The following is a 27,619-nucleotide window of genomic DNA, read 5'->3' as shown; positions in this document are numbered from 1 at the left end:
AGATTTTATTGGACATGCTCAGGATTCTACTTATTATGTATGAAAACTCCTGTTTGATCCGGTGACAATGAATCCTCAAGGCTTGATAAAACCGTCAGCGTACGGTCAAGCTCTTAGCTCATCTGCTACAGACCCACAACATTCTCCTGACGTTGGTTTACCTGTTGTGTGCACTCCTAAGCCCGAGCAAAGTACCTGCAGCCTATCCGTCGAACAGTCAGCCGAACACGAAGCTCCTCATTCCATCTTAGCATCATCTTTGCTGGTGCATGTTCCACAAGATGCGACCGTACCGTCAGTCGTTCAACACTATCACGTTCCTTGTCCACCCGTCGTCTGTGGCGTGAATCCTGTTTCTACTTCCATTAACACCCTGAACCAACCATCACCCCTGTCGAGTGATGCTGAAGCCTCCGTTTGTCCCGATCCTCAGAAGCAGACGACAGCGAGTTCGAAGAAACATAAGTTATTGAAAAAATGCCATCGGCATTTGAAGCGGTTGCTTAGGTGAGCAGTTTTTCGCTCTTCGCGAAGTGCGATTTTTGTGTGACCAGGTAACATTCATGGTTAGACAATTAGGTCCGGTTTCCCACTCTTTTTTCTCATAACTTTGAGGTAATACATAGTCAGGAAGAGCGATGTGGCGATTTTCCTTCATCCTTTTGGCTGTTTTAGTGGATATAGGATCATTCGGTGGAGCGTAACAGTGCAGAATGCCTCTTCGCTCATGGACATTATAGTGGAATTCGGTTGGTTCTGCCCCATCATTTCATTCAGTTTGATCCACTAACTCCTTTGGCACATATATTAGTATACACATACGGTGATACGATCCAAAGTCTCAGTGGTTCCTAACTGTCATGGCCGATCGTTTTGTTTTGTCACTTACTGAGTGGTGTTGCGGTTAACAGTGGAACACCGCTCGTTCGAAAACCCCGATGTATCTGGTCATTGACTACCCACAAATAGTCTGCCTACTTAACGGATTTGTGATATGAGTTAACGACTCGGTTCAACCTATCTCATTTTATCGGAACAAGGGCCTATTTCAAACTGTTTTTCATATTTATTGTCTACCACTGTTATGATGGACTCCGACGATGAAGTGAACGAGTTTTCTTAGAAGGTAAGGTTCCGGATGTGTGACCTCATTTCTCTCGGTAAGTAACTCATCTCTATAGTTTTAGTGAAGCGAGTTTGCTTTTTCGAAGATCGGTTCGGTTTTCAACGAAGTAATGCAAAGGCCAGACAGTCACCATCAATAACGGTTATAGCAGAATTCCGGGCTATTTAAGGCATCCGCAATGCAACTGGGGACGGTGTCTGCGAAACTGTAAATTAATGCTTACGACTTCACCGCGTCTGTCATTCCGTACTTCTCCTTTTTCCTTGGTAAACGAAAATGCAACAGCATTGGTACCCAATGTATAGCTGAAAAAGTCAACTGAGCCGAGCCTAACTTTTATGTTCGTCGTTTCAATGATGAGCATTGGTTGTGATATGGACAACAGATCGATCTAGTTTTAAGCTCCCGATGGGTGAGGTTCACTTCCTCTTTGTCTTCCACCTCTGAAGCGTGTATGAAGTCCACTTTTTGTAGTCACGCTGACTTTCAACAGCTTTCAACACACGCAATCTGGTGGTCAAAATGTGAGGTGTCTTCGACAACACCATTCATCTGCACGAACCTCTTAAGAGGATATACCTCTCTTCTGGGGGGCTTTCCGTACAGTCTGAGAAGTGGTACTCTGTTGTACGATTCACCTCATCCATTCTCAAATTGTATCTTACGTTGAAATTTACACCACAGTTCATACGAGGTAGCCCCCTTGAAACTTTGACGTAGTTTTCTTAAATCCAGTCAGTGTTGTTTTCGAATCTGTTTACAGAAATCCAGGAGGTTCACGTACTTCCGAGAATGGTCCAGTTGTGTACACTTGTCAACGTGATGATATTCCCGCAGTTGACCATCGACAATGCCTATTGAATCACCTCCGATTGGAAGAGATGCAATCAAAGGTAACTGTCAAACAAATCCTCCCTTCACTCCACTTCACGTGGTTATACTTGACGTAATTGACTGTCCCGTTTGATTTACATCCTTATATATTTATCCGCTGCTGCTTTGTCTCGAAATCATCTCTCCTTAGCTCCCACAGCAAAATAGTTGATTAAAACGGAGGGGTAGCTTGCACCTCCCTCCTACCCGTCCCCCTATTTCATGCACTGACCTTGCTACTTTGATAACCTGCTCACTTAACATGAGCTTATTTTATTTCTTTTGATTCCGATTGTTAGTTAGGATACTCTTGATATATTTACTTGTAGAATGGTTGAGTCTTCATTTGCTAAGCCTAGTTTCTCACCGTGTATCAACTTTCGTCTTCAATTTCGCTAGTACTCTTCCCTATCAGAGGAGATGGCTTCACTTCGACGACAGTTGGTCGCCGTCCAGCATGCGTTTACCTCTCTGCGTACAATGCTTCTCGCTTCGTTTACCGCATCAAACACCGATCATCTGGAGGTACCCTCTTTAAATGGTATCATCAACCCATCTTCTGAGGACCTTTTGACGAGCTCCTTGATCTCCTCGGGCGACAACCGTGGTACATTTATCAATAACTTTTGCCTGAATTCAGAACCACCACCCGTCAAAGTACTGCCGGCTTCCTTGAACACAGAACCTCAACTTCCAGGTTTGTTAGTTTATCATTTCCGCGAAAGCGAAGAAAACTTTTCTTAGGAACCTGTGTTAAGTGGTATGGTTAACCAAATACCGGAAAATATTGGCGGAGCCAGTACCACCCTGCAACAGTTATAACGATACTAGATTACCTATGGCTTTTCATGACCTTCGCCTCGCCTATGTCTTACAGAGCCTTTTTAACAGTAAAACTCCCTTCTTTAATATCAATAACAGAGATTATTTGAATGATACTGACTCTATATTCCACAAGCACCGTACCGACAGTTTTGCATCCCAACTCCTCGTTAAACTTAGACTTCTCACCACGCTACGATGGTATTAATTTGGTATCATGGCTTGAAGCCACGTGACTCTTCCGAATCCACATTGTGTACCATAGGTCCACCTTAATTTCTCGTGGCGGTCAGGAGTTTGAGGCTAAAAAGACCACGTTATTGCAACCAGTGATCGTATCGATCGAATACGTTGGAAACCAGGATGGAATTGCTTGCAATCGTCACAGAGTAGACAAATTACGGAGGCAAAAAAGTGACATTCGGTCTCTTCGGCAGACTGCATTCAGTCGATATCCTGTGATTATCCTAGATTCATTCACGCGAGGAGTCAACGCAAGTCAATCTTTACGGATCATCAGGTGGTGAATTTTCAGCACTCCCAATAGTAGCGGAGGTTCCCACAATAGTGCCAGAAGGAATGGATACATCAAAAAGTATAGTAAACCGTTTGGACCATCCAAAAATATTCGTTTTATTTTTGGACCAGATCCACTTTCGGGAGGACACAGTGCGTACCCCGTGACCCACAGAGCTCTGCTTTGAGGTTCTGTTGTAAAACCCATTGGTTCCTGTACAAGACCCGGCAGTGGACGTTAATCCGACAAACGCCATCCTGCAGTTCTCCTGGTTGGTGGTACTGGACATATACGGCGACTTGTTCCTTCGAAGGTGCTTCCATATGGGCACTAATGTACTGCTTTCCAGTCAGGCTTTTAAGCTAAAGGCTTTAACTGTGAGGGGGGCTTGGTAGTATACCATCCCGTATAATCGATGGAGTTATACAAACATCACGTACTTCGCATAGGAATGCCGCAGCCCAGCTTACTTCCCCCTTCTATGCAGCTACAAGTACTTTTTAAAATTTGTTTGGTACCATGCGATTAATCCTAAAAATCAACCTGTTTTCATTTCATTATTGAACTGAATTGGTTTAGCCATGCTATGCAGTGGTGCCATCTCTCTATGGCTTCCGTGCATGAAGATGTGCATTCATAATAGGAAAATATCACATCTTATTGTTTTCATCAGCCAGAATTACAGTGACAGATTAATATAACTACCGTAAACCTGATCCGTAAAGTTCAGATAGACTTGGCCGTTTTATAGGGTGTCCTTGTTGTTGGTAGAGAAAGTGTAGATTTCTTAAGTGTGAATTCATCGAGAAACTGAACATCGGTTCTCCAGACGAGGCACCGTATTTTTTTGGCATCAGTGCCAAACCTTCATCTGTATAGTGGGTCCAAGATGAGGAAAATACCTAGAAATGTCCGGTAAGTTGGTTACTGGTCTCCTCAGCTGGGCAGTTAGTCCCCAAAAGTTTCGTCAGTATTCGAGGAAATGTCTCCGAGCTTGGTTAACAGGCCAACAACCAATAAACACACCCGAACTGCCGATTCGCCAGTACATGATAAGTACTGGGATATTCGTGTCGCAGGTTTCGAAGTACATTTAGTACACTTCTCCCCAGATGGTATTCGATTTCGTTCCACACCGGATACTTTCCATTTTCACTCTTATCAATTTGTGCATCGACAAGGTAAATGAGTCCTAACTCAGCGAATCTTAGTTCTCGTATTCATCATGAGTACTCTTTTTTACTGTTCCTTCAGTCACCTTTACCCAGTCCTTTGGTTCAGCTTTGGCCAGCACAGTGACATCGGACCCTTCTAAGATGACAGCATCGACCACCTGGTATCCACCATCGGTCTTCGGCGAGATACTAATCCCTCGAATGTCAGAAACAGGAAATACTTCAGAAACCTCCAATTGGTCCACATTCTCGGTCGCTCCGACTACTGTTGGACCGACTCGCCAATCACCCCTACTGTCTACCGACCACACCTCACTTACCGCTGAGCCCAATAAGGTGATTTCAGTTGACAAAGTTGAGAATTTCACCCGACAGTCCCAGTCCAAGCCCGACGGAATTGTTGATTCACCCTTACCAGACGAATCTTCTCATCCGCTAGTTGTCTCTATCCCATCGGTTACTCAGCCAACCGGACTAAGCGTGTCACCAAACGACGTCTGGTCACCCTCAGTGAGCCTCGATACCGTTAAGCTTGTTGGTGAAGTACGGCGCCGGCTATTGTTTTTGAACGTTTCGCGCCGCATGTTGAGCTCTGAGTTGAAAGGGACCAATTACAGGACTCTAAGCTACCTGTTGCGCAAACCCAAACCCTGGTCACAGCTTTCCTCTCATGCTCGTGAAATTTATTTGCAGTTGGACACCTGGTTGAAGAGTGATGCGAACGCTGCGGGAGGTGCGTTGCCCTTTTTTCAAGCGCCACGGTGTTTGGATACATTCGTTTCTTGTTTCCTATTGCCCTTGCTATTTATCTTCCACGTCATCTCTGTTTATTCTTTGAAAAAATACTCTTGTTATCACACGGTGATTTAATGTCCATGCGGAAAAGTCCCACTGTGGGATGGACGGACTAGTAAAGAACTTTGTTTTCAGGCGTGTGATTTTGTGTTTCTCATCCATAGGACTCACTAGATATTATACTAAACCGTAGAAAATGCACGACAGAATGATGGCAGACATTCTTCATCCGTTTACTTTCGGTGTACTTTGGTAACACTCGTCAGTTTACTTTTATTCACTCCCAGGCCCTCATGGGACCTTCACGGCTTGCGAGTCTCCCTTTACAACCGCCCCACGTTCTCTTCAATCTGACTGCCCCTCTCCATGGACCGTGTCTGGCACAGATGAAACTCCAACCAGTCAAGACTTGTTGGATGATTCGGACAATCCAGGTGAACCAGTTCTACCCTCTCCTTTGGAAGCATCAATTTCTCCTAACTCCTTTAGCTCCATGCCAACTATGGATTCAGCAAATGAGCAGGATCGTTGCATTTCTGATGTCCAGCACGGGTCTACAAGTATTTTGGCCACCGTGCTTACTAACCTGACGGTGCCCAACAGGAACACGTCGGCCCATCAATATGCTACACGCAAATCTTCCAGGCAGTTAGACTTGGAAACACAACGTCGTATTAGTGATATTCTCTCAGCCGCCAGAAGGGCTATGGAAAAAGAAAAAACAGGTACCGACGATGGTGATGATATGAAGCGAAAAAAGCGTGCGGTGATTTCTGATTCAAGGCCCCACATTTCTCAGGCTGTGGGCTTGGACGTCTCGAATTCTTGTTCGTCGGCTGATCAGGTAGGCAATTTGTGGCAGTAGCTTGAATAAATTTCTGTTCTTTCTTGTCCATTTCCGGTAAATTATTGCGAGTTTAAGCATTGTGATACCCAGAAGCAGAGACTGCTCATGGGAAACAGCTCAACAAATCCTAACTGGGTGTTGTCCAATTCGACTCAGTGCATGATAGGATATTATTAGGGTTGCTGTGGTGAAGTAACTAATGACCCTCCTTATACGGATTCCATATTAGGGATGTAAAATCCGTCCTCACCATTATTTCAAACTATGAGACGGCTTCCTAAACGACAACTGCTCCATGAAGACCACTTGAAAAGGCATCGAAGAGTTACCTCCGGTCTAGAATCGATAGGTGATTTGATAGTGAATTTTTGACCCACATTTCGGTTGTCGGATGAGAACTACCCCCGCTCCATGTCCTTCGTGGAACGGTTGGAACACTGTGTTCATGAACCTCACAATTTTTTCAGGGATTGCTGGCGGTAATAAGCAATCGTGATACCTGTACTACGAAATATCACGCCAGTGCGGTTGTCATGTAACTGCTGTTGTCTCGTTAAGATCGCCTGGATTAGTGACCGATTGAACGACAGCCATGTGTATAGGAGAGAAACGCTTGTTTATACTGTAGTCTAACGTGAGCCAGGTGTGATGGGACTAAGATTGGTGATGTTGCTGACATAGGACTCAAACTAATACCTATCCGGTCAACTGGGGAAACCGATACCCCTATTTTACCTAGCACTGACGCCCCGAAAAAATGCGAAATATATAGTTTGCCGGTACTCAGAGGATGCTTTTTAGACCTGTCTGATTATAACTCGTCAACGGAATCATCAACTGTGGGGAAATGGATGTCGCTCAGCTGCAGCAACCTTTCGCTCTCTAACCACTTCGTCCATCTCGCCCGGGAAATGGATGTAGGTACTTTTGAGTGTTGAAGTCATACAAATTCCCGATGTCAATCTCAGCATTCGTGCCTCTTCTGAAGTTGTTTTTTTTGGTTTTCATGTTCCTAGCATACACATGGTTGTCTGTTCGTGTCCTTTGCTCATTCGGCCAATCGATCCAAAAGGCCGTAATAAATTAGATATTACATAATAGCTTTTTCGAACTCACTTCACGGGACTGATTAACAGACAAATGTAGCGAAAATGTGCGGGCTTCTGTATTTAATGGTTTCGAAGCCCAGTGAGGTAGAGTTGCAGACAGTTTGCAACATTGCGGAGCCAAGTCGATACTTTCCACGCAGATCGTTCCGCTGAAGAAGCAACGTTCGGCTGCACTGCCTTAACCGGAAACACATACGCCCAGCGGCACATTGACATGAAGCATTGAACATAATGACCCGTTTATGCACCTCAATAAGTTTGCTCGTAAATTCCTAAACCGAATGAAATCCACTCATTGGCCGTAAACATAGTCATTTCTGACGCGCTTGGGTAAATTGCACTGATTGTGCATAGTCTTAGGTTTTCATTCACTCTCCTTCCGATTCCGCCCTCATTATCCGTCCGGCACATACTACCCAAAATCAACAATAATAATCGTAATGAATGACATGTGAAGTTGGCAGAAAGGCAGGAAATTCCCTTGTCAGCTGCGTCACATCCAGGATAAGCAGCAATCTTTCATGTCCGGCATGACCGTGAGCATACCACCCTTGTATCCAATGGTCTCTCGTTTGTAAATGACAAGGACGAACAAATTTCACATCTTGGAGGAGAATCTCTACGAAATAAAACCAGACAAAAGGGTTCTGGAATGTTTCGGAAAAGCTCAGTAGAAGAATTACCATTTGAACCAGCTGGTTCGGAAGTGTACAGTTATGGCAGAACGGCGAATATCCCTCGTGGTAATAACTGTCGAAGTTAAGTGAGTCAGAGAGACTGCGCATACTGACAGGATTAGTAGGAGAAAAGAAGGAAGTGAAGGTCTTAAGTTAAACGTGAATAGCGGAAAATGTTGGTAGCTCAGGTATCGTAGATGGTGGTCGTTGGCTTGTTCGCTGAGCTGGGCAATTNGAAAACTCAAGGAAGACCGAATATTGGATTCACAAACAACGAAACAAGGAACTCCTTGGAGGCAAATCAATAAAGGTCACAACCCAGGACTGGAAGGGACAAAGGTCAACCTAGCTTCGACCAGATTACGACGGAGGGGATGCCAAGCTCAAAGGTCACGTGGGCATCGGCGAATGGGGATACAGGACAACGGAGCAACCAATGGAATCACCCGAGCGAACAACTAATCGCGACCAAAGGTCATCCCCTGCTAGCAGCACGTATATTAACACACGCACAACACTACCCAACGCACAACCACCAACCCACCACTACGCACTACTACGCTCCACAATAACGCACTGATGATGTCACCCTCGATTGGGATGAAACGTTTGCAATCAAATTGCCCAGCTTAAACGTGGATCTCTGTTTCTTTAACGGGACAGATTTATGGCTTCCAGATGAGTGAAGTGCTGAGAGTGGGGAGGAGGGAAGATGTATCCAATTGTTTTAGCCAGATCCGAAGGGGAGCCACTTACAGACGAGATGCGTTTGCTGGTCTCGCGCCTTTAGGCCTATCTCTGATTATGGTCACCACTGGTGACGAACTATGACCTGCGGCAGCTCAGCGCATGTTGAGAAACGAAGGAGCATCCACCAACGCCTGCATGCTCTTCATTAGCTGCAAGTGCGCGTGACCAAAGCGTCCAAGAATTAGTTGCCTCCCTGGTTTAGAAAAATTGAGGACTGAACATAATCATGCCGTCAGGAGTAACATTCGTGAGTTTATCACCAAAAGTCAAAGGGTCCTTTGCAACAATCAACGCATATCATACCGCTCAGCGAATTGGCATCATCAGGATGTATGACAAGACGAGATCTATGTTTCGATAGAGAGAGAGAGAGAGCGAACGTGAAATAAATTAATCCGAAAGTTGTCTGAGGCAGAATCGAGTGGGTTAGCAGAGATTACAGCATAAATTGATTCAATACATTTTCAATTATATACAACAGGTTTACTCCAACAGCTTTTTGTCAGAATGGGAGAGAATGTCACCTTTATCCGAAGAACAATTCAAATGTACCTTTGCAAATCTGTGACTTGAACACACTGTTCATAAGTATATTGGATCGGTTCACTGGTCCCCAGTCCTTCTTATCTTGTTCACTACGCAGGACTAACTTTTGTGCTACTCAGTCAGACTGAATTAAGACTTGAAAATAATGGCATCACCAAGTATGGCACAACAGCGGGGCGATTCGTATGTCTCACTCAAGATTGCATAGTCTTCTCCATGATGTTCTAATTTCTGTTGTGTGCAGGCTGTGTCTACAAAACTACCAGGAAGTTAGTCTTACTTTATGCCCACGCAATTCGACTGCTCCTTTCCGAAAACTTTGAATCCCTCCGATATTTTTGTCATCCATGTCTTCGTAGAGTAGCTGGCGTTGATTGGCTGCAGCATGTTTGCAATGATTTGGTCCATAAACGAGTAATTGGCAGGCCGGGATCGCTTGAATGGAAGCTAAAACTTATCAGGTTGAAGTGGTTGGCACTCGCATTACGTGTGCTTAAACACCGTTCTATCAAAGAATGGTCTCTTTTTCGTTGCTAATCCGAAATGCTCGCTGGGGACAGACCTTGATATGGCAGTGCGAATTGGAAGCAGTCCACTAGATTCTCCTTGCACATGGTTTGAACCTCAGGACATGACGCGAAACCGATCCCAATGACAAGCGTGATGCGTGGGTACTTTGGGTTTTTGTTAGGTAACAATTAAATAACATGGGTCGGTGCCGCGTGGGCCATTTATTTCGATACGGTGCTCAGATCTGTTTACTTCGCTTCTGTTTGAAGTCTTGGATACCCTCAAATGTTGTCCTTGTAACAAAGGATTTTGAAATGGGAACCTACCCCTCCCTTTCAATCCTGATCTTCACTAAACCCCTCCCCCACGTTAGTCTGGTACACCGGCATTTATTGCTCCTCTATTGATGTTGATATGATGATGGATGGTAATCTTTTTCTCCTGCCCAGTGGTGCTCATAGCTTAATTTGGAAGAAAGGCACATAATCCAGGCCTACCGTATCGTTATGGGTCTTAACCTGGATAGTTCACTTTCGTTTAAGTTCACACTCGTGTGGACATTCCAGTTCACCATTTGCTTAGCTGTTGTTCTTGTTAATGTATACTGCTTATATCTGGCTCAATCAGTACCACTTGAATAGATCACCACGTTTATTCAAAAGAGTTTTTAGACTGAATGTAACCTGGATGACATTCTTGAATAGCATCCAGTCATGGAGACCGCGTACAGTTTTCACTGAACTCCCATGTCATTCATTCTTCAGCGACCAGCTGCATTTTCCAACTCGTCTTTGTCTGCGACGCATCTGACACTTAAGACTGAGGCCCTACGAAATGCGGCAGTTTCTTCTAACCATGGTTTGGCTTCTCCCCATCAATCGACACAGATATCTGCAATTCCTACCCTCCCCACCGTCATGTCGACTAGTGTCGCACAGCCTATGCAAAGCGAATTTTCGTCCTCTGGCCCACCAACTCATGATCAGTTCGGCTCTCCCCCTAGTTCGGCCTCCACGGGTGTTCGACCAGGCGTAATGTCCGGACAAGTATCCTTTTCGGAACTGGTAAGTTAAAGTGTTCCCTTATTGGGATGTCTCCCTGCTCGAACAGCTACTTCTGGTTTGAATACCGTATTTCAGAATGAAATTAACAATAGGAAAGATGTTATGGTATTTCCCCAATGGGAGGCTACCATCTGCCTCTTACAGCAGATTGTAGCTGACAGAATGACGCTGTGGGTCTTTCAGAGTGATTCTTCGCAAGGCTTTCTCATGAGAAGGGGCGACTTTACTCTGAAAAACGGAATGATTAGTAGATATATTGAAAGTTATTTCGCTGGCAGTATACAGAAGACTGACATATTACTAGTAGGACTTAAAAATGTAGGGTGTGCGTCGCAGTTGTGTGGGTCCACTCCCTCGACGGCAGAGACACGTCTGAAGCTGTGGGATCGCGCCGACTTGTCTCCCATTACGTACATACTCAATTACATAACATCCGTTTCTTCAATTTACTGCTTTCAGGAGAATTGTATCCGATAAGACTTTGTACATAACACTTGAGCCCACCGCTGACTCCGAATCATCTTGCCTCAGGAATAAGCAAATATGCATCACAAATAAATTAGTCTCATTAAACTAGCAATTGTGTGTTGGCTGTCTTACTTTGGATCTATGATAGTCGTAGCTCACTTAAACAATATAAATTAATCTGGAAAGTCTCTTGGTTCCATTCAGAAAAAAAGCAGATAGGTCATTTACCTTCCGGCTGTTTCGTACACATGACGATTAATGTCCATCAGAGTGGAGTGAAGTAATTCGCCGAAGGTCAACACCAAAAGGCGTCAGTTTGTTCGAATAAATTTGATGCCGAGTCAGAACGCAGCGCTTTGGGACGCAAGGCTGAGGCCTTTGAGTGAGTACTTCTACGGCTCCTCCTCTTCGAGGAGATCCACTCTTCTGACGAATCCGCGACGTCATTTCTTTCGGGCGTAGTCCAGTATGACAGCCTCCTCGAAAGCATCCACCATCCTCTTTAATTGTATTGATCATCGGATTACCTTACACATCCCCGAGATTCCCTGGTGACCCACCTAACAAGGCTTATTCGTGTGATATGAAGTGAAGAAAGTTCCTGCAGAATCAGACATTTCGACAGTAATTCCTATTTTCGAAAAGGGTACGCTGTGTAAGAAGCACCGTGGGGTGAACCTGGTAGCTGTGGCATCGAAGGTGCTCTCAACTCCTATCCTTAGTAGGTGAAGTAAACACAAGGGAGACAGATCCGTGAAAACCAAACTGCAGTCCGTCTTGTAAGAGGATGCATCGATCACATCTTCATCCTACGATAGACTACCTAACATCTACACTGCTTTCTGTAACCAACAATGGTGGTCTTTCTTCACTCGGAATCTGCCTTTGATTCTGTGGACCATCAAGTACTATGGCAGTGTCTACTAGAAGCTCTCGCCTGAGTTCACCACACCAAGTAGTGTCAGACAGAAGTGTCCTCCTTCACCTTTCCTCTTCAACTTCCTCATTGATACGATTTCGGAAGGCTCGCTACCAGCCTCTAATGCCTGTGGGGTGCTCTCGGGGCGTCCTTTCACAAGTGTCGAGTACGCAGACGATATAGCTCTTCTTGGATCGGATACCGTGGTGATGCAAACAACATAGAACAATCAAAGTAATTTCGCCCCACGGTTTGGTATGCATTTTACATCTGCAAAGTGTAAAGTGCTACCGCAAGACCGGGTGAACTCAAAACCCAACCTCACGCGGAGGGAGGAGCCGGTTGACGCAGTAGACACATTTGCTTACCTTGGTAGATGTGCCAGTCCCGGTTGTCTAGCCGAATATGATATTTCCATCTGAATTGAGAAGGCCGGGCAACTTTCGTCAACCTACATTACATGTGGCGTGGGCGTGACATTAGGTTATCCGTCATGGGTCAAGTTTACAATGCTGCGGTGCGCTGCATAANGATGCATCGATCACATCTTCATCCTACGATAGACTACCTAACATCTACACTGCTTTCTGTAACCAACAATGGTGGTCTTTCTTCACTCGGAATCTGCCTTTGATTCTGTGGACCATCAAGTACTATGGCAGTGTCTACTAGAAGCTCTCGCCTGAGTTCACCACACCAAGTAGTGTCAGACAGAAGTGTCCTCCTTCACCTTTCCTCTTCAACTTCCTCATTGATACGATTTCGGAAGGCTCGCTACCAGCCTCTAATGCCTGTGGGGTCGAAGTGCTCCCGGGGTATCCTTTCACAGGTGTCGAGTACGCAGACGATATAGCTCTTCTTGGATCGGATACCGTGGTGATGCAAACAACATAGAACAATCAAAGTAATTTCGCCCCACGGTTTGGTATGCACTTTACATCTGCAAAGTGTAAAGTGCTACCGCAAGACCGGGTGAACTCAAAACCCAAACTCACGCTTACGGAGGAGCCGGTTGACGCAGTAGACACATTTGTTTACCTTGGTAGATGTGTCAATCCCGGTTGTCTAGCCGCATATGATATTTCCATCTGAATTGGGAAGGCCGGGGCAACTTTCGTCAACCTACATTACATGTGGCGTGGGCGTGACATTAGGTTATCCGTCATGGGTCAAGTTTACAATGCTGCGGTGCGCTGCATAATATTATACGGGTTACAAACATGGCCTCTGTGCGTTGAGGACGTCAAAAGACTTTCAATGTTTGACCATCGATTTTTTCGGAGCATTACCCACTTCTGGTGGGAACACCGGATCCAATGCTGAAATACGTCGAATGGTTTTNTTTCGGAAGGGACAACCCACCCATGATAGATGAACTGATGAAGCTCCATAGTTTACGCTGGTTCGCTCACGTGCTCCGTATGCCGACTTCCTCAAAGGGCTTTTTTCGCAAAACCACGTAAAGGATGGCAACGAGTCAGTGGAGGTCAAACAAAGGCTTGGCAGCGAAATATGAAAGCCATTAGCAGCAAACCCAGGTGTGTTGGTCATTTCCGTCTTTTTGGTTGAGGACCCCGAGACGGGACACATCAATGGTTAGAGACATTGTCAGATATGGCCCAGTCGCGCATTCAATGGAGCTCGTGCATCCAAGCTATTGACTTCAATGTATAGCTCCCCTCCCAATCTCCTTAATTACAACTCCACTGACAACCGTCTATTTACGCACTAATTTATCAGCTCCCGCCTGCAATGCTCAGCTATCTACCCAACTCCCCAAATCATCAGTGAAATAAAATGTGTCAGTTAGTGGCGCGGTTATTACAGCTGGCTGTGATGATGATGACGATGAGTAGACCATAACTAGGTACCTCTGTCTTCTGCGTTTGACGCTGGTAAGCTGAATTGTCGAACGTATGGTCCATCATGGATATGCATAAGCGTTATATACGAAGCTTAGATGCGGTTAGGCTGGTAAATCGATCACATTTTCTCGTGCGTTCTACACATTTTAGATCAAATGCTTGAGTTTCGTAGCTTGTTTCTAGGGGCAGCGGGCAGAATTTGAAACTTAATTTTTGGTCGCCGATAGAATTGATTTTTCTATGCTAAACAAGTTCACTCTTCTAGAATAGTTTTCCGCAACACGTCATTCGTGCAAGTGACAAATAGGTACATATAAAGCGGTGCGCTTTGTCTTAATTGAACTAATTTGCGTGGGTGTAGTGATTTTCTCTCACTGTCGCATGGTCTGCACTCTTAATTTCTCTGCCTTTTTCAGGTGCAGCTGCTGGCCGCCCAAGCTGCACACAAACAGGTAGCTGTACTTCCCAATTCGAAGGAAAACAATATGGTCAGCAGCACAACAATCCATCTAGGTCGTCGTCTAGCCCAACCTATCCATTCACTAAAGGTATCGTGTGACCCGATTGTCGTCGCGAATGGCAATGATACAGCATCGCCGTGCAGTTTGCCACCGTTAATCTCAGCTCCTTCAATGCCGGTCATACTGGTTCCACCGTGTTCTCTATCTGAACCAGTCGTCGCCAGTCCCCCAATGCCAGCATTGGTTCAGATTAGTGGAATCCCTCTGCAAGCCGGAACTCAATCCAATGCAGCGAGCCTCCTCACTCCTTTACAGCAGACGTTACTTCTATTAGCTACTGCGACCAATTCGGGTCCTCAAACCACGATGGTGGACAACACCAATAATCTTCCAGGCCATGAACTCCGTGTTTCGGCGTCATCCAACTTTGGTAAGTATCGTGCCTTTCATCTCCGTCCCGATCTCTTGGAAGCACAGTTATCGGTGCACCAGTGACCTTCATCATAGAAGAGCCGTGAACTCAAGTTGCCGGCCTTCCGTTCCGGTGGCTGCCCGTTTTCCATAGTCGTACTGGCCAGTGATCATAGCACAGTAGACAGTCGCGTGAGATACCATTGTTGCTTTAAGGCCAATTGTTCTATTGATCGAAGATGTGGGCTAAAAGCGGTCTCTAGCGAAGTACGAACATGTTTCCTAAGACTAGTCACGCACACATCTACTACTACACACACACACACACCAGAATCGCGGTGACAGATTTCAACGTCGTCCGTGACTGGTCTTAATATTGGTTAACTTTCGAAACCAGCTCTAATTGTTTTCCAGCATACCTACAAAAATGTTTGAAAACTCCTGACAGACATGCGTAGTCATTTGAAGACTGCAGCTCCAATAAACCGAAACATCGATCGTTCGAAAGGCATTCTCAATCCAAGGGCTTAAGGTTACACTTGTTTGTAAGTCTTTTGGAACGATTTTCACCCCCTCTTCTGCTAGACCCGTCTTACTCCATCCTGTTAATCTATTCACTCACGAAGTTCAGGTTTGCTTTAGAACTTTCGTGGTTCGCTTTTTTGGGATTATCAACCTTCCGACTTTCGATATGCTAGTGACACTGCCTGGTTTTGGTTGCCAACAGCCTCTACAGCGGACCTACTGAGGCCGGGAAAAAGCGTTAGAAAGCTCTTCGCAACAAGCTGATGCCCAGAACACTAGACGCCCAAGTATGTAGTGGTTCCTTATATAGCAACTAGATACTGCTTGCAACACTTGAAGCGATATGAAGAAAAGAACCACTCTGCGAGCTGAGATGCTAACTTAGGACTCACTTACCTCCCTTGTTTATCGCATGCTTCAGTCGAGTGTGCTTTACTAAGCGCACTGAATTTTTTGGTTGGAAATGTGTTCCGGAAAGCGAACTGTTTTCCTTGGTGAGACCTCTTTGATAGCTGCATGCCGGTTCCGCACCTTCTAGGTTTAGTCGGATGGGCACGGTTCTCGAATTTCCTTCAGTCCTACTCCTTGCACGTTAGTTGATTTATCCGGTCACTTGTAAATTAACTTGGTGTTGACCAAAGATTTGACTGAATTTCAGCGGAATCTCTTGATCATGACAATAAATTTACTGGCAATTGATTGTATAACTTTATACAATTGGTTTTTGTCTGGTGTAGCACATATGTCAAATTTTTTGGGGATCTCTGCTGCGAAATAGTCAGACAACTGGGCCAACCGTACAACGTAATGTCAGACGCAAACGAGCTGTGATTTCTTTGAATCATAATTCGCGCATGGCCTTTAATGCCATGTTATTACTCAATCACATAGTCCATGAGGTAATCAGAATGAAAGTATGGAGCCCATTGGTCCGGCTATGAAACAGTTAAAAACATCCTGCCCCTTCGTTATAAGAAACCCCAACGAAAGGGATAATTTTAGTGGCTCCAATTCTTTTACATTTTAAGTAGGATAACCGTATATAGGGATCTTTTCCAGATAAGCTGCGCCAAAAATTAATCCCCTGCACCCTGAAGAGATTAGAAAAAAGAGGATATGAAATTTGTACTTTCGGTTCTTATTGAAGAGGGTGAAATTCGGATATATCATTAATAATTTGCATGAAAAGGTCCGTTTTTCATTACCTTTGCCTGTGCATCTTGTAGACGTGCCAAAAAGATCCGATGGTTTGTGTGTGAGCTCCAATCGATGGATCCACAAATTTTTCTGTATAATTAACCGTTTCATGAGTATAATTCATGTCAATCAACGTTTTAATTCCTTGGTATGATGCCCACATATCGGAGATGATGATTGAGCCGGGAGTGATGCGGGCCTGCATTGTGTCCATCAATGTGGCCGCAGTTCGGTCTGGCACTGCATTCATGAACACCTCTTTAGTTTTCCGGCAGATTCCTCCGGAAGTCCACTGCCGGGGAAAGACTTGTCCTCCGTGGTTTTTACGGTGAGATATTAGCGTTTCATTGATTTCGACGTGTAGATCTGGGCCGTCGGTAAACGTTAGAGTCTGCAAAAACCGCCAGGCACAAACTTCGCGAAGAAAGTTCCAGTCAACACCGGTCGTGAGGCTAATAGATAATTTCTCTGAGCAGAATTTGAGTTTTGCCAAATTTTTGGACCAGCCATAGAATTACTGTCCTAAACTCCATCCTAGACCGCTCCAGCCAAGTTCCCTTTCGAAGACCGATTTCTTGTCGACGCTGTCGGGCATGACACCTCCACCTGTCAGGAACAGTTGAAAGTGTCATTTGGTGGCCATTGTTGGATAAACGTTGCTGATGGATCACTCCGTGGCTTTGCAAAAAACTTATTCCTGTCTCCTTATGAACGACAGTTGAAGGCGTCAGAAAATTCATTCACAGTTTTACCTCCGGAGGAAATTTTTGCACAAAATGTGCCCAGATGCGGCTTAGGAATTGCTTTCATCAAATATAGGTCAAGGTTGTGTGCGTACATTTAATTGTAGCTGGCAAAAAGTGGCGGGATTTTACTTTTCGCACATGCACTTTTTGCATTAGTAGCGGGGCTTATTTGGGTAAGATCCGAATATTGTTTAGTCGCCAAGGCACGAATGCATTAACCGGAAGGTCCATGGTTCGAACCCAAACCTCGATTTTCAGTTGCCCGTCTATGGGTCTGGTCATCCCAGCAATACCAGGCATTGTGCTTCGAGTGTCATGGCCACAGTGCACTGAAGGGTTGCCACAGCTGAAGAATTGTTATTACTATTATTTCTTTTCTTAGGAAACCTCCATATTGAAAGTAACAAGCTTCATGAGTCATTTCCTTTCACACTAGAACTCCCCAATAATCCGGCTGAGAACATCTAACCTCCAGGGGTAGATTCATATAGAAACCAATCACGGATGTCTGACAATTTTCATCTATGACGTTGGTAATATTTCGCCTGTGATTTTGCGCGTCACTCAAGTATGCTTTTCCGAATACGTCGAAGTATTCTTCAAGTGGCTTGTTGAATCCGTGAAATTGATGTAAACGGCACAAGGAAGTTGAGCAACCGCTTTGGGAAGCGTTGGTGCAACAGAGGAGAACGGGCTAGGTGTCACCAAAGGGAGACCAGGGACTGGGAGGAAAACCTCCCGTTTCGTACTCCGGATCTATCTTTCTTGAGTCAGACGAAGTCGCTTTTGACCATCAGTCACTATATTTGGTTCCTCGGTTACAGTTCCTCAGTCAAAATGACTAATTCGCTTCCTTACTGTCTTCACATCACTTTTCATAGCTTTGGAAAACGACTTTTCCACCTTTCAGTAGAACGCCAGATTGGGCTGGCCAATCTTGACTTTCCAGAGTATGCTGCGACCATCGTCACCACTAAGCCTGATCACACGATCAATGTGTGACCCTAGCGTGACTCGCTTCCGGCCATCGTCTGGACTCTGTTGAAGATGTAGGGCACAAAGGATATGTCGGAACCGTTGATTTCACTACCAGAAGTCGAAAGTAACTTTTCACCATGTTGGAACTGTTCTTTGTAGAATATTATTGTATTGTGGGGCTCATCTCTTCAGTTACACCCGATTGGACTGACAAATATGAGTCACCGTGCTGGTGGCTTTTTAGAGCCTCCACCTCCTGCCTATTCTTTGGTCTGTCAGGTTCTCAAAATCTTCAAAACCTTCAGTTAGATACACGTGCGACTCAGGTTTGGGCTTGGGAGTTCATGTGTATGTTAACCCTTTTTGCGGGATCCCCTAGATTTGGCCAGTTCCATGACTGATGCTCGCCTCTTCTAACCATATGTTATTTTTTATTGTTTACGTCAAGAAGGACATGAACCCCCACCGATAAACGGTCAACATCATACTAACAATGTGGATGCAACTTCTTCCGGGATTAAAGCCAGTAAAGCTTTAGCAGATTCTGGGTCCAACACATTTTCGGAGTCCCCCGTTCAACTCAGTCAGAAAACTATTGCGTCGTTATCTTCACTCACCTTCCAAGGGCTTACCGCCGCCGACGTTGACACGCTAGCTTCTGGTCTCCCTGAGCTGGACACGTGGGATTTATGCATCCGTACAAAAAATGTATGTTCGAGGAATTCATGCACCGTGCTCTTCCTGTCCCTTTTGATTCATTGTGGTACTATGTGAGCTATGTTCGCTGGTATTTCATAGCACAAATAGTTTGCTTCTCATTCCTACCATTTGCATCAGCTCTGAGTTTTGTACCGACTACAATCACAGTAACCCAACTTACTATGCTCCTTCTATGTCAATTACTCGTTTGCAAACTGAGATCATATTCATATCGGGTTCAAACACGGTGTATAAGGTGGTTTCGTATCGTATCGAACCAAGCCATTGGTCACATTTGAAGGTGTACTAACACTGGGACGCCACATTCACTAGTTTGATTATTCAACTCTTTGGAAATGGAGTGGGAGTTCGTACAGCTTACCGGGCTTTAGATGCTCCTGAAGACACCACTGGTTTTCCTCGTATATGCTCAACATGCTTGAAGTTAATCGGCTGTTTATCACAATAGTGTTTGTTATATTCACCGTTCTATTGTTGACGCTTTAACGTTACTCTCTATCTGATACGTAGCTAGTAATTGATGTCCAAAGTCGAATTCGGAAAACCTAGAACCCATAGCAGTTTGTCTTTTAGCAGTTTACATCATACTGACCCGAGAGAAAACTTCACTTTTTCGTCCACTACATCTTTCACTCGCTTGCGCTAGCCTACTGAAGAGTAATCTGTTTTCACCAGTTCTGTTAATCATTTTTTCTGAGGGTATTGTTTTTCCCGAGGACCACTTGTACTATCATCGACATTTCACAATTTCTTCCTTTGTCTCATTACTTAGTACCTTCGTCGGCACAATGTCTCCCAACGTTTGTTCGCTGAGGCCGTGTTTGGCATGTCTGAAGCCTGGGTGAACGACTTACTCAATCGAACAGAACGGTGGGCATCTCTGACTCCACGATCTCGGCTTGCCTATGCGCGTTTATATGTTTGGCTACAACAGCCCAATCCGATGGAACCCATAGTGGAGGCTCTTATTAATCGTCAGGGTAAGATGCGCTTGTTATACTGGTCGGCTGTGGAATGCCTTTGCACGTCTTTGTTGTCTGTGCACGATATGAGTTTCTTACACACTTCGTTTCCTCTCGAAGGCTCGTGTTGTACACATTGTTCTAAGTTCCGTGCTGGATTCGCTGCTCATGTTTCCGGGAACGATAAATTTGAAATTGTCCCATAATCAGCTGGTTAACATATCCTCCAAGCAAAAGTCAACAGTATGTCTCGTTACTAAATTACTTACGCGTTGGACTTGGACTTGCTATACACCATTGTCACTTTTTTCAATGTAAGAACTCTTCTAGCCGATCTACTTGGTATCAGGACCCCGCAGGGGGGATATTCCCACTCTTCCTGTTTGGAAATTTGGCGTGCTTGAGCAGCGGTCTTGAGGGTAACTAGATCTGCAAACCAACCAAAGCAACTCTGATTGGTGCGTTTTGGTTGACTCGTTCAGACGACTGACTTAGCCCTGGACTCGAAACCGTTCGCCTCAACGGAAAGTTATCTATATTGTTGAAAAGAATCCGTTTAGGCACCTCCAAAACTGTCCTAAGGCATGTTCCTGGTAGCTCGACCAACTTGTTTCCTTTCGGAAGAGTTTGGGTGGATACTCCACTACACACGCTCAGTGCACTGTTGAGTGACCGGCCTGTTTCGGACTCCATCCGTTCGAAGCCAGTCATTCTCTCCGTCGGAAACGTATTTCGAAAGAAGCCATCATACTCTTGGCTATTTCGCAAAGACATTTTGATTCTACCGTTCACCAATTTTACCACAACATGGGATAAACGAAACGCGCACACATCCGAGTAGAATAATTAGGGTGTACATAGAACAAATGAAAACTTCAAATTGTTTGAATATCCATTTAATTGGTTGCATGCGTTAGTGGAGTTCCAAAGAAAGTCTCAAAATGCCATAAAAACGCCATCTTATCCTGAGAAAACGGCCACGCGGCACGATTGACGTGTGCACACAACACCTAAGAAGCGCTCATAAAGGGTACGCAGAACTCAGCTCAATAGGTCGAGGGTCAAAGTTTCAAGGGCTTACAGCTGCGTATAGGATCTGGGTGGTAAATATACATATACGGTAGTGGTTTCAGGTATGGACGATACTTTGGAGGATGGAAAGTATCAACAGTCCGAAAAAGTTCAGCTCAACGACACACCCCTAAGCCGCATAATGACTTGAGTCAAAAAGTTCAGTCGAACTATATGGTGGGCACACACTGCTGTACTTCACAACCCATAAACTAAAAGTGTGGTTTATCTGGCGGAGCAGGAAAAAACTTTCAGTGAATTAGTGAATTAAACTGGGCGACCAAGTGTATGTTCAAGTGGTCGTGGAAACTTATGCATATACCTTATATATCTTGCGCATTTTTTTGGTGATTGGTGTGGTCGCTAGAAGAGTGCCAACTGAAGACCAATTCATCAGCAACTGAACGTTACAAAACCAAAAACGGTCCCTAACATGATACGAGTGTTGCGAGACTGTTTTGGGAATATCCATTATCGTAGAAGTTCGGAACAATATGTACGTTGAAATATCCCAATTTTCGGAGCCTACCGAATAGAAAATTACCCAGCTTGGGTAATGAGTCGTGTGGGATTTATTGTCCTGTTTTTGAAACATTTCAGTTTCTTTTGTAAGTCCTTCCACGTATACATCCTTGTCAAGTTTATGGACTGCCCCGTATGTACACGTATCGATAATTTTATCATGCACCGTTTTATCTTCCAATGACCTATCCGAGAATCGAGCGCAGTAACATCTAGCGTACTGAAGGGCGCCGACGTGCAGCACAATGAAAATTATAGGTCTATATGTTCTATACTGCTCTCCCATCACGCAAACAGCAAAGCGTTTCTACTCTCTGCTTTCGTTAGATACTTATGCTCAAATAGCATCGCTGCTAAGAGGCGCGAGTACGTCCAAACGGTTGTGCTTTAGTGGCTTATGTTCGCAAACCTTGGACTGAATAAAAGCTTCCGTCCTTCGTGAATGGGTCTTTGCAATTGGGAGAGATGACATAACAGGGTATTTCTCGCCGGTATTCGCCAATTTTTAGCTTATTTCATGCCTGCACTAGCCCTAGCTGTGAACAGCCAGACCGGTTAAGTGCCACCCTTTTTTTCTTGTAGCTGTTGCTGGTTGCTCATGATTTAAGTCGTTCCGATGGATTAATTAAAAAAAACGAGGTCACAGTCCAGTGTAGCCTGAATCTCACGACAAGCCATATGCCTCATCCGAACCCTCACTTGTTTAAGGATAAATAAAGGCTCGCCCACAGTCTGACGAAACTCATGTGGAGCATTTGTAAGACGAACGAATTGTCACAGAGCTGGCAAACCTCTTATTTTGTTTCTTCAAAAAGGTGAGAATCACTTGGATATAAGTCTAGTCACCCCACCTGTTACTTCCTGCACAGGCTCACTAAAACCGGCGCAGAGCGGAGTCGTGAAAACTAAACAGGGTTCCGTCCGGATCATGGATAGATTAACCAAATCGCCTTAAGGCAACTTCTCTCAACAAAGAAGGCTAACAATTGTTGTCTTAGACTAAACAGCTGATCGCGCTGTTTGTGGCAGCCTTTTCTTCAAAGGTCTTCCGGATATTTTTGTGACACTTCTCTTATCCCTATATTCCAGCATCCGCAATTGGGTGAAATTTTATGGAAAGTATTTTCCTGAATTCATCACCAAAAGTGCACTCTGTTAAGGCTGCTTCTTTTCACCTCTTCGTTTCAAATTCATGGTTCAACTGTGTACCACAGAAACGTCCGCTGTGTCCCCTACCTGTGGCGTGAAGCTTCTTTATGGGGGAGGCCTTTAGAGACTGAGTATGCGGAGGGTACTGTACCAATTTGTTCCGATCCCATCGGGACACAAAACACGATAATCACCACGTACCTTGGCTTTCAAAGTGCACGGTGCTGTTACAACATTAGGCAGGTGAACCAACAAAACTAACAACGGCATCAGGACTACAAGTAGTAGTGTACATATCTACCGATCTGGGTAGGTGCACCACGTCGGATGACAGGATTGCTGACGAAACGAACCGTTAGAGCCTTTTATGCTTTCTTTCAACTTAGTCACTTCTGAGGTCGACCGAACACTAGCTTGTCGAAGAAAAGGAAGCCGTACAAGTGGTAGTGCGTCCGGTGTTGCTCTGCGGTTGCGAAGCCCATCCAATTTGGGCTGAAGATAAAAGAATATTGCTTGTCTTTGACTTTTGGTGCCTTCGACGCACTGCACATCTAACATGGGGACGGGTTAACAGTAGTGTAGTGCGATGAAAGGTTTTTGGCAACAAATCGACTGGTTTCCCTCCGTGGAAACTATGCTGGCTCAGCCACATGTGCCATCGCCAGGTGATTGTTTTTCGGGACAGGCTCCGCCCGGAAGATACAATAAGGTGGAGAGCGCATTACCTGGAGCATGGGAAGCTTAGAAGTGGGTCTTGGTTACACTGGTGCATGTCATCAAAGATTCATCCCACTAGTGGTTGGGGACGATGTTACACAAGCAGCGGTGGTCTTGTATCTGTCATCTTATTCCTAATCACAAACCCGCTGTTCTTTTGATTCTTTCCTTTATTCAAATGTTTTAATGTGTTCCTTCTATCCCACATTACCGCTGCTATTGCTGTGGCGATCCCAACCACCTTAGTTACATACAGGTTCACGGTCATCAAACTGAACCGACCTGATGGAAATGCCTTTACTTCTGACTCTAAAAGTTGTTGGAATATGAACTTTGTGCTGTACTCAAGAGTGTATAAAAGCATTTCCTCCCTCAAAAGGACCTTACATGTTACTTCCAAACTACCTCCGAACGCTCGTATTATCTACGACTGCTATGCTGTTTTTATTTGTGCGTACCGGATTTGTGGCATTCGGTAATTGCACTCACCTTATTCCAAAAATGACAGTTGTGTAGGACCATATTCAGTCATGAGAGCTTATATGCATCAGTGGATGGTTGACGTGGAAACTAAGTATCTTATAGAATAGGTACCTGGTGTAGGTGAGGTTTGGCTTCCTGTAGAAGGTCTGCGATTGAGATGGTTTGTGTTTTGCAAGATCTTCGTCACGTGGATTTGCGTGTTGCTTTTCTTGAGTGGAACAAAGATCTGAATCAAATGAAAGTCACCACATATATGGATAAGTGACCTCTTCTAGTGCTTCACTTTTCTTTGCATGTATTCATGCCTAATTCAAATACATTTCTTCCCATCCTTGTCTTTAGCATTGTTCCGCTCGTTACCTGCCAATAATTCACCGAACGTCCCCTTGATAGACTTAACGTCTGAGCGTGATGTTTCCAATTCTCGTGCGGCTACAGTTCCCAACATGGAGATTTCGAATTCCAGGAAGCGACCTGCCCTTACTCAGTCTATACCAGGATCCAGAAATACACCGGTGAAAATTGCGAAATCAGAACCACCACCCTGTCCTATTCCACCTAAAGATGGAGGTCGTTCATCAGAACAGTTAGATGAATATGAACGACAGAGTTTGTTTGACATCGCGAAAGCTGCGGCGGTCGCAATGCAGCGTGCAACCAGCTCGGGTCTAATGAAGTTCGCTAGAAGCAGAGGCCAGTCTGAGGATTCTCCAGCAAAGAGCACAAACTCTTCACGATCTAATACACCTCTGAAGACAGACGCGCCTCGCTCTTTTGGTTTGGAATCGATCACACATGTCAGACCGCTTGTTCTCTCTCCTGCCAAATCGTCACCCGGACGCAATCGTGTTGTGTTCACCCCAGCACAAAAAGAGGCGCTTGTCGCTACCTTCAACCGCCATCCCTATCCTCCTGTCGAGAAACTACGGGAATTGGCCAGGCAGCTAGACTTGAACTATAAAACGGTAGGTTATGATACGGATTGCTCTGATTGTCCATTTTTATCGGTCTCTACCGCCTACGTTTTGACTTTCACGAGAACAGTTGTATTTAGTCAAAAAAAAGAGCTCTACTCACCTGGATCGTAGATCAATGAAGTGGAAGGTTTTTCCATTATGTGTTGCACAGTGTAGGTTCTTTACCAGGGTAGAAACTTCCTTTGCTAGGCTTTTAGCTGCGGAATTATTGAGCAGGGACGTACCGAACACCTTAGTCACTATCTTGACTAGGTGGATACCTCAATGGTTGTCACCGAACTTATCTGTTGGCTTGAGACATCACCGTACAGCTGGAATACCCCACTAAAACATGATAGCCCATACCCAGGTAGAGTAAATTTCCTTGTGAACCGATCCGATAAGTGAATATGCACGTGTTTAGTATCTTCCGGCCGCAGTTTAATTTTTCATCGCTTTACTGTCGATTGGGTGATCGATGCCCTATATGATTTATTCGATATCACCCAACCCCATTGATATCATGGACCTGAATCCTATGGGTTAGTTCGGCGAGTGGCTGGACGGTCGACTGAACTATCCTGTCAACCTAAAAGTTTTGTTATCAAGATCCGGAGTAAATTGTACTTAGACAGCCAGGTTCGTTGCGAACGTGGTGGTGTTTTCTGAATTCAGCCACCTGTAGAATCGTTTTCTTGTTAACAGCTGTTTCATTCCAGCAGTAGTTTCAAGCGCTATGGGTTACCTCTTAACGTAGCCGGTGGTGCTCAGATGATCTGATCACCTGTTCGTCGTCGGCTTTCTTCGGAAGCGCTCAACTACCCATTTTTTATTGCGCGAGATAGTATCCATTCGGGACAAGGCTTTACATTGGACGCCGGATTGCAATGAAGACCCAATGTCTGCTTTCACTATTGCATTGTAGTGCTAACATATCCGCCACATAAATGAAGTAACTATGACATAGGTACAAAAGAGAATGATCCATCGAGTGTTAGGAAACGTCACTCCTTCATCAAAACATCTTTCAAAAATGCTGTTTTAGGGCCTTAGTTCATCTTTGAGATAGAATGTGTATTGAGCTTTTATTATTTCCTATTCCTTTCACATAGTTTTTGTCGATTTAGATCACTGATTCTTCTTCAGGTACGCCGTAAAGTTTCACGGTAGCGGTTCGTAGTTATTTGGGTCCTAAGATGCGGCGTGGTTGACAGGTTACTTTTCAACATTCTTCCTGTCCCTTCCGCTAAATTTGGAGGAGATAGCAATGTAAAACTGGTGAACATGTCCTACTTAGCAGAAGCTGTGAATTTCACCATGTTATACCATCATTAGCAACTGACAGGACGAGTTGTTGATACACACCGACTCATTTGAGGATTACGTGCTGTATTCGTATTACACCAGCGTAATTATCCAATAGGGTGCGACAGAACCGACTTTCTCTTCGGTGTAATCATTCGCCACTTAGTTACGCATCCTTTTGAGCTTAAAAATTTTCGCTATATCTTGGGTACACCATAGCATTGTGGATGCTTATTAAGAGCTGAACGTTGTATCGCTTGGTCACACTAAGTTACCAGTTGCTAGACCTCATTCACAGACTTACTCGCCGACAACAATGTCTGACTATCTTTTTCACACACCCTACCGCACCTCTGTCCTCAAGGTTTTACATTGGTTTCATAATCGCCGCATGCGCAGCCCAAAGCCCCTGCTCACACTGGATCGAAACACCTCGACTGTGAATGTTTTTACTGGTACAAATGTACAGCAGCAGCCTACCGTAAATAATCCGTCACCGGCGAACGATGCATGCAGTTCAACCACCGAGCCAACCAACCAATGCCAGTCGAACTGCGGCAATGGGACTTTCTCAGGTGTCGCTCAACTAGCACATTCAAATCGCCGGAAGCGTCCAGACCCTGCCCGATTCATCACCCATCGCCTGTCTTAACTCTTATTGGTGCGAGTCTTCACTATACCATCGTTGTATCTTGCTATACCGACTCTGTCTTTCGAAAGCTAGCTGTATTCTCCGGTGACAACTAAGCGAACCCCAATAGTTCACTCTCCTTCAGACGATCCGCTAGAATGCATTTGACAAATCTTCTTGTTTTTTAATCACTCAAAGTAGTTGCAATCGTTTTGCATTTACAAGCTATCCGACGGGTGTGTGTACTTGATTCGGTACGGATCTCTTGCTTTTTCTCTCCTCTTTTTGACACTACGGATTCAATGTTCTTGGGCGACCAAGGTTGTGTCGTCATCTTCGTTGTTCATCTTACGACTACTGACAGGTTCAACTAACGCTCGCGCCCGCTCTCATTTTCTATTTTATCGATCCAATATTTGCCTCTTCCGTCTAGGTATTTTTCGGTTTTCATTTTTCTCGTTTTACGACCAGATTCTTTGTGCATTTTCCATCCCATATTTCCTTTCTGTATATGCACTCTCTTTTATACCGCTCCATTTTTGTATGTCGCGCTTTTTTACGGTGCTTAGCTGTTTGCTACGCGTCTGTCGTTTTTTTTTTTCAAACTGACTGTCACTCGGTTCATTCCTGTCCCTTTTCCACTCCCCATTCATCCATTCCTCCATCGTCTACTTATTTTTTTCATCTCTATCTCTCTCTCTATTCGTAATTATAGTATACGG

The 27,619-nt window shown here is 44.7% G+C and overlaps 1 protein-coding gene across 1 annotated transcript; it reads left to right on the top strand.

Annotated features, from left to right (window-relative positions):
* On the top strand, positions 1–27,456 carry T265_00071 (hypothetical protein; the record flags this gene model as incomplete). The annotated part of the gene is made up of 11 exons (XM_009163728.1): positions 1–507; positions 1,890–2,019; positions 2,399–2,696; positions 4,593–5,246; positions 5,596–6,152; positions 10,512–10,811; positions 14,480–14,954; positions 18,830–19,089; positions 19,874–20,081; positions 24,348–24,970; positions 26,631–27,456. 11 exons carry the CDS (start codon positions 68–70, stop codon positions 26,916–26,918), a joined length of 4,233 nt encoding a protein of 1,410 aa, XP_009161992.1.
* Between the last annotated feature and the right edge of the window lie 163 nt (positions 27,457–27,619).

Source organism: Opisthorchis viverrini (assembly GCF_000715545.1).
Source record: "Opisthorchis viverrini unplaced genomic scaffold opera_v5_1, whole genome shotgun sequence".
Taxonomy (NCBI): Eukaryota; Metazoa; Platyhelminthes; class Trematoda; order Opisthorchiida; family Opisthorchiidae; genus Opisthorchis; species Opisthorchis viverrini.
The sequence above is the reverse complement of the archived record's forward strand: the minus strand, read 5'-3'. Positions and strand labels throughout refer to the sequence as shown.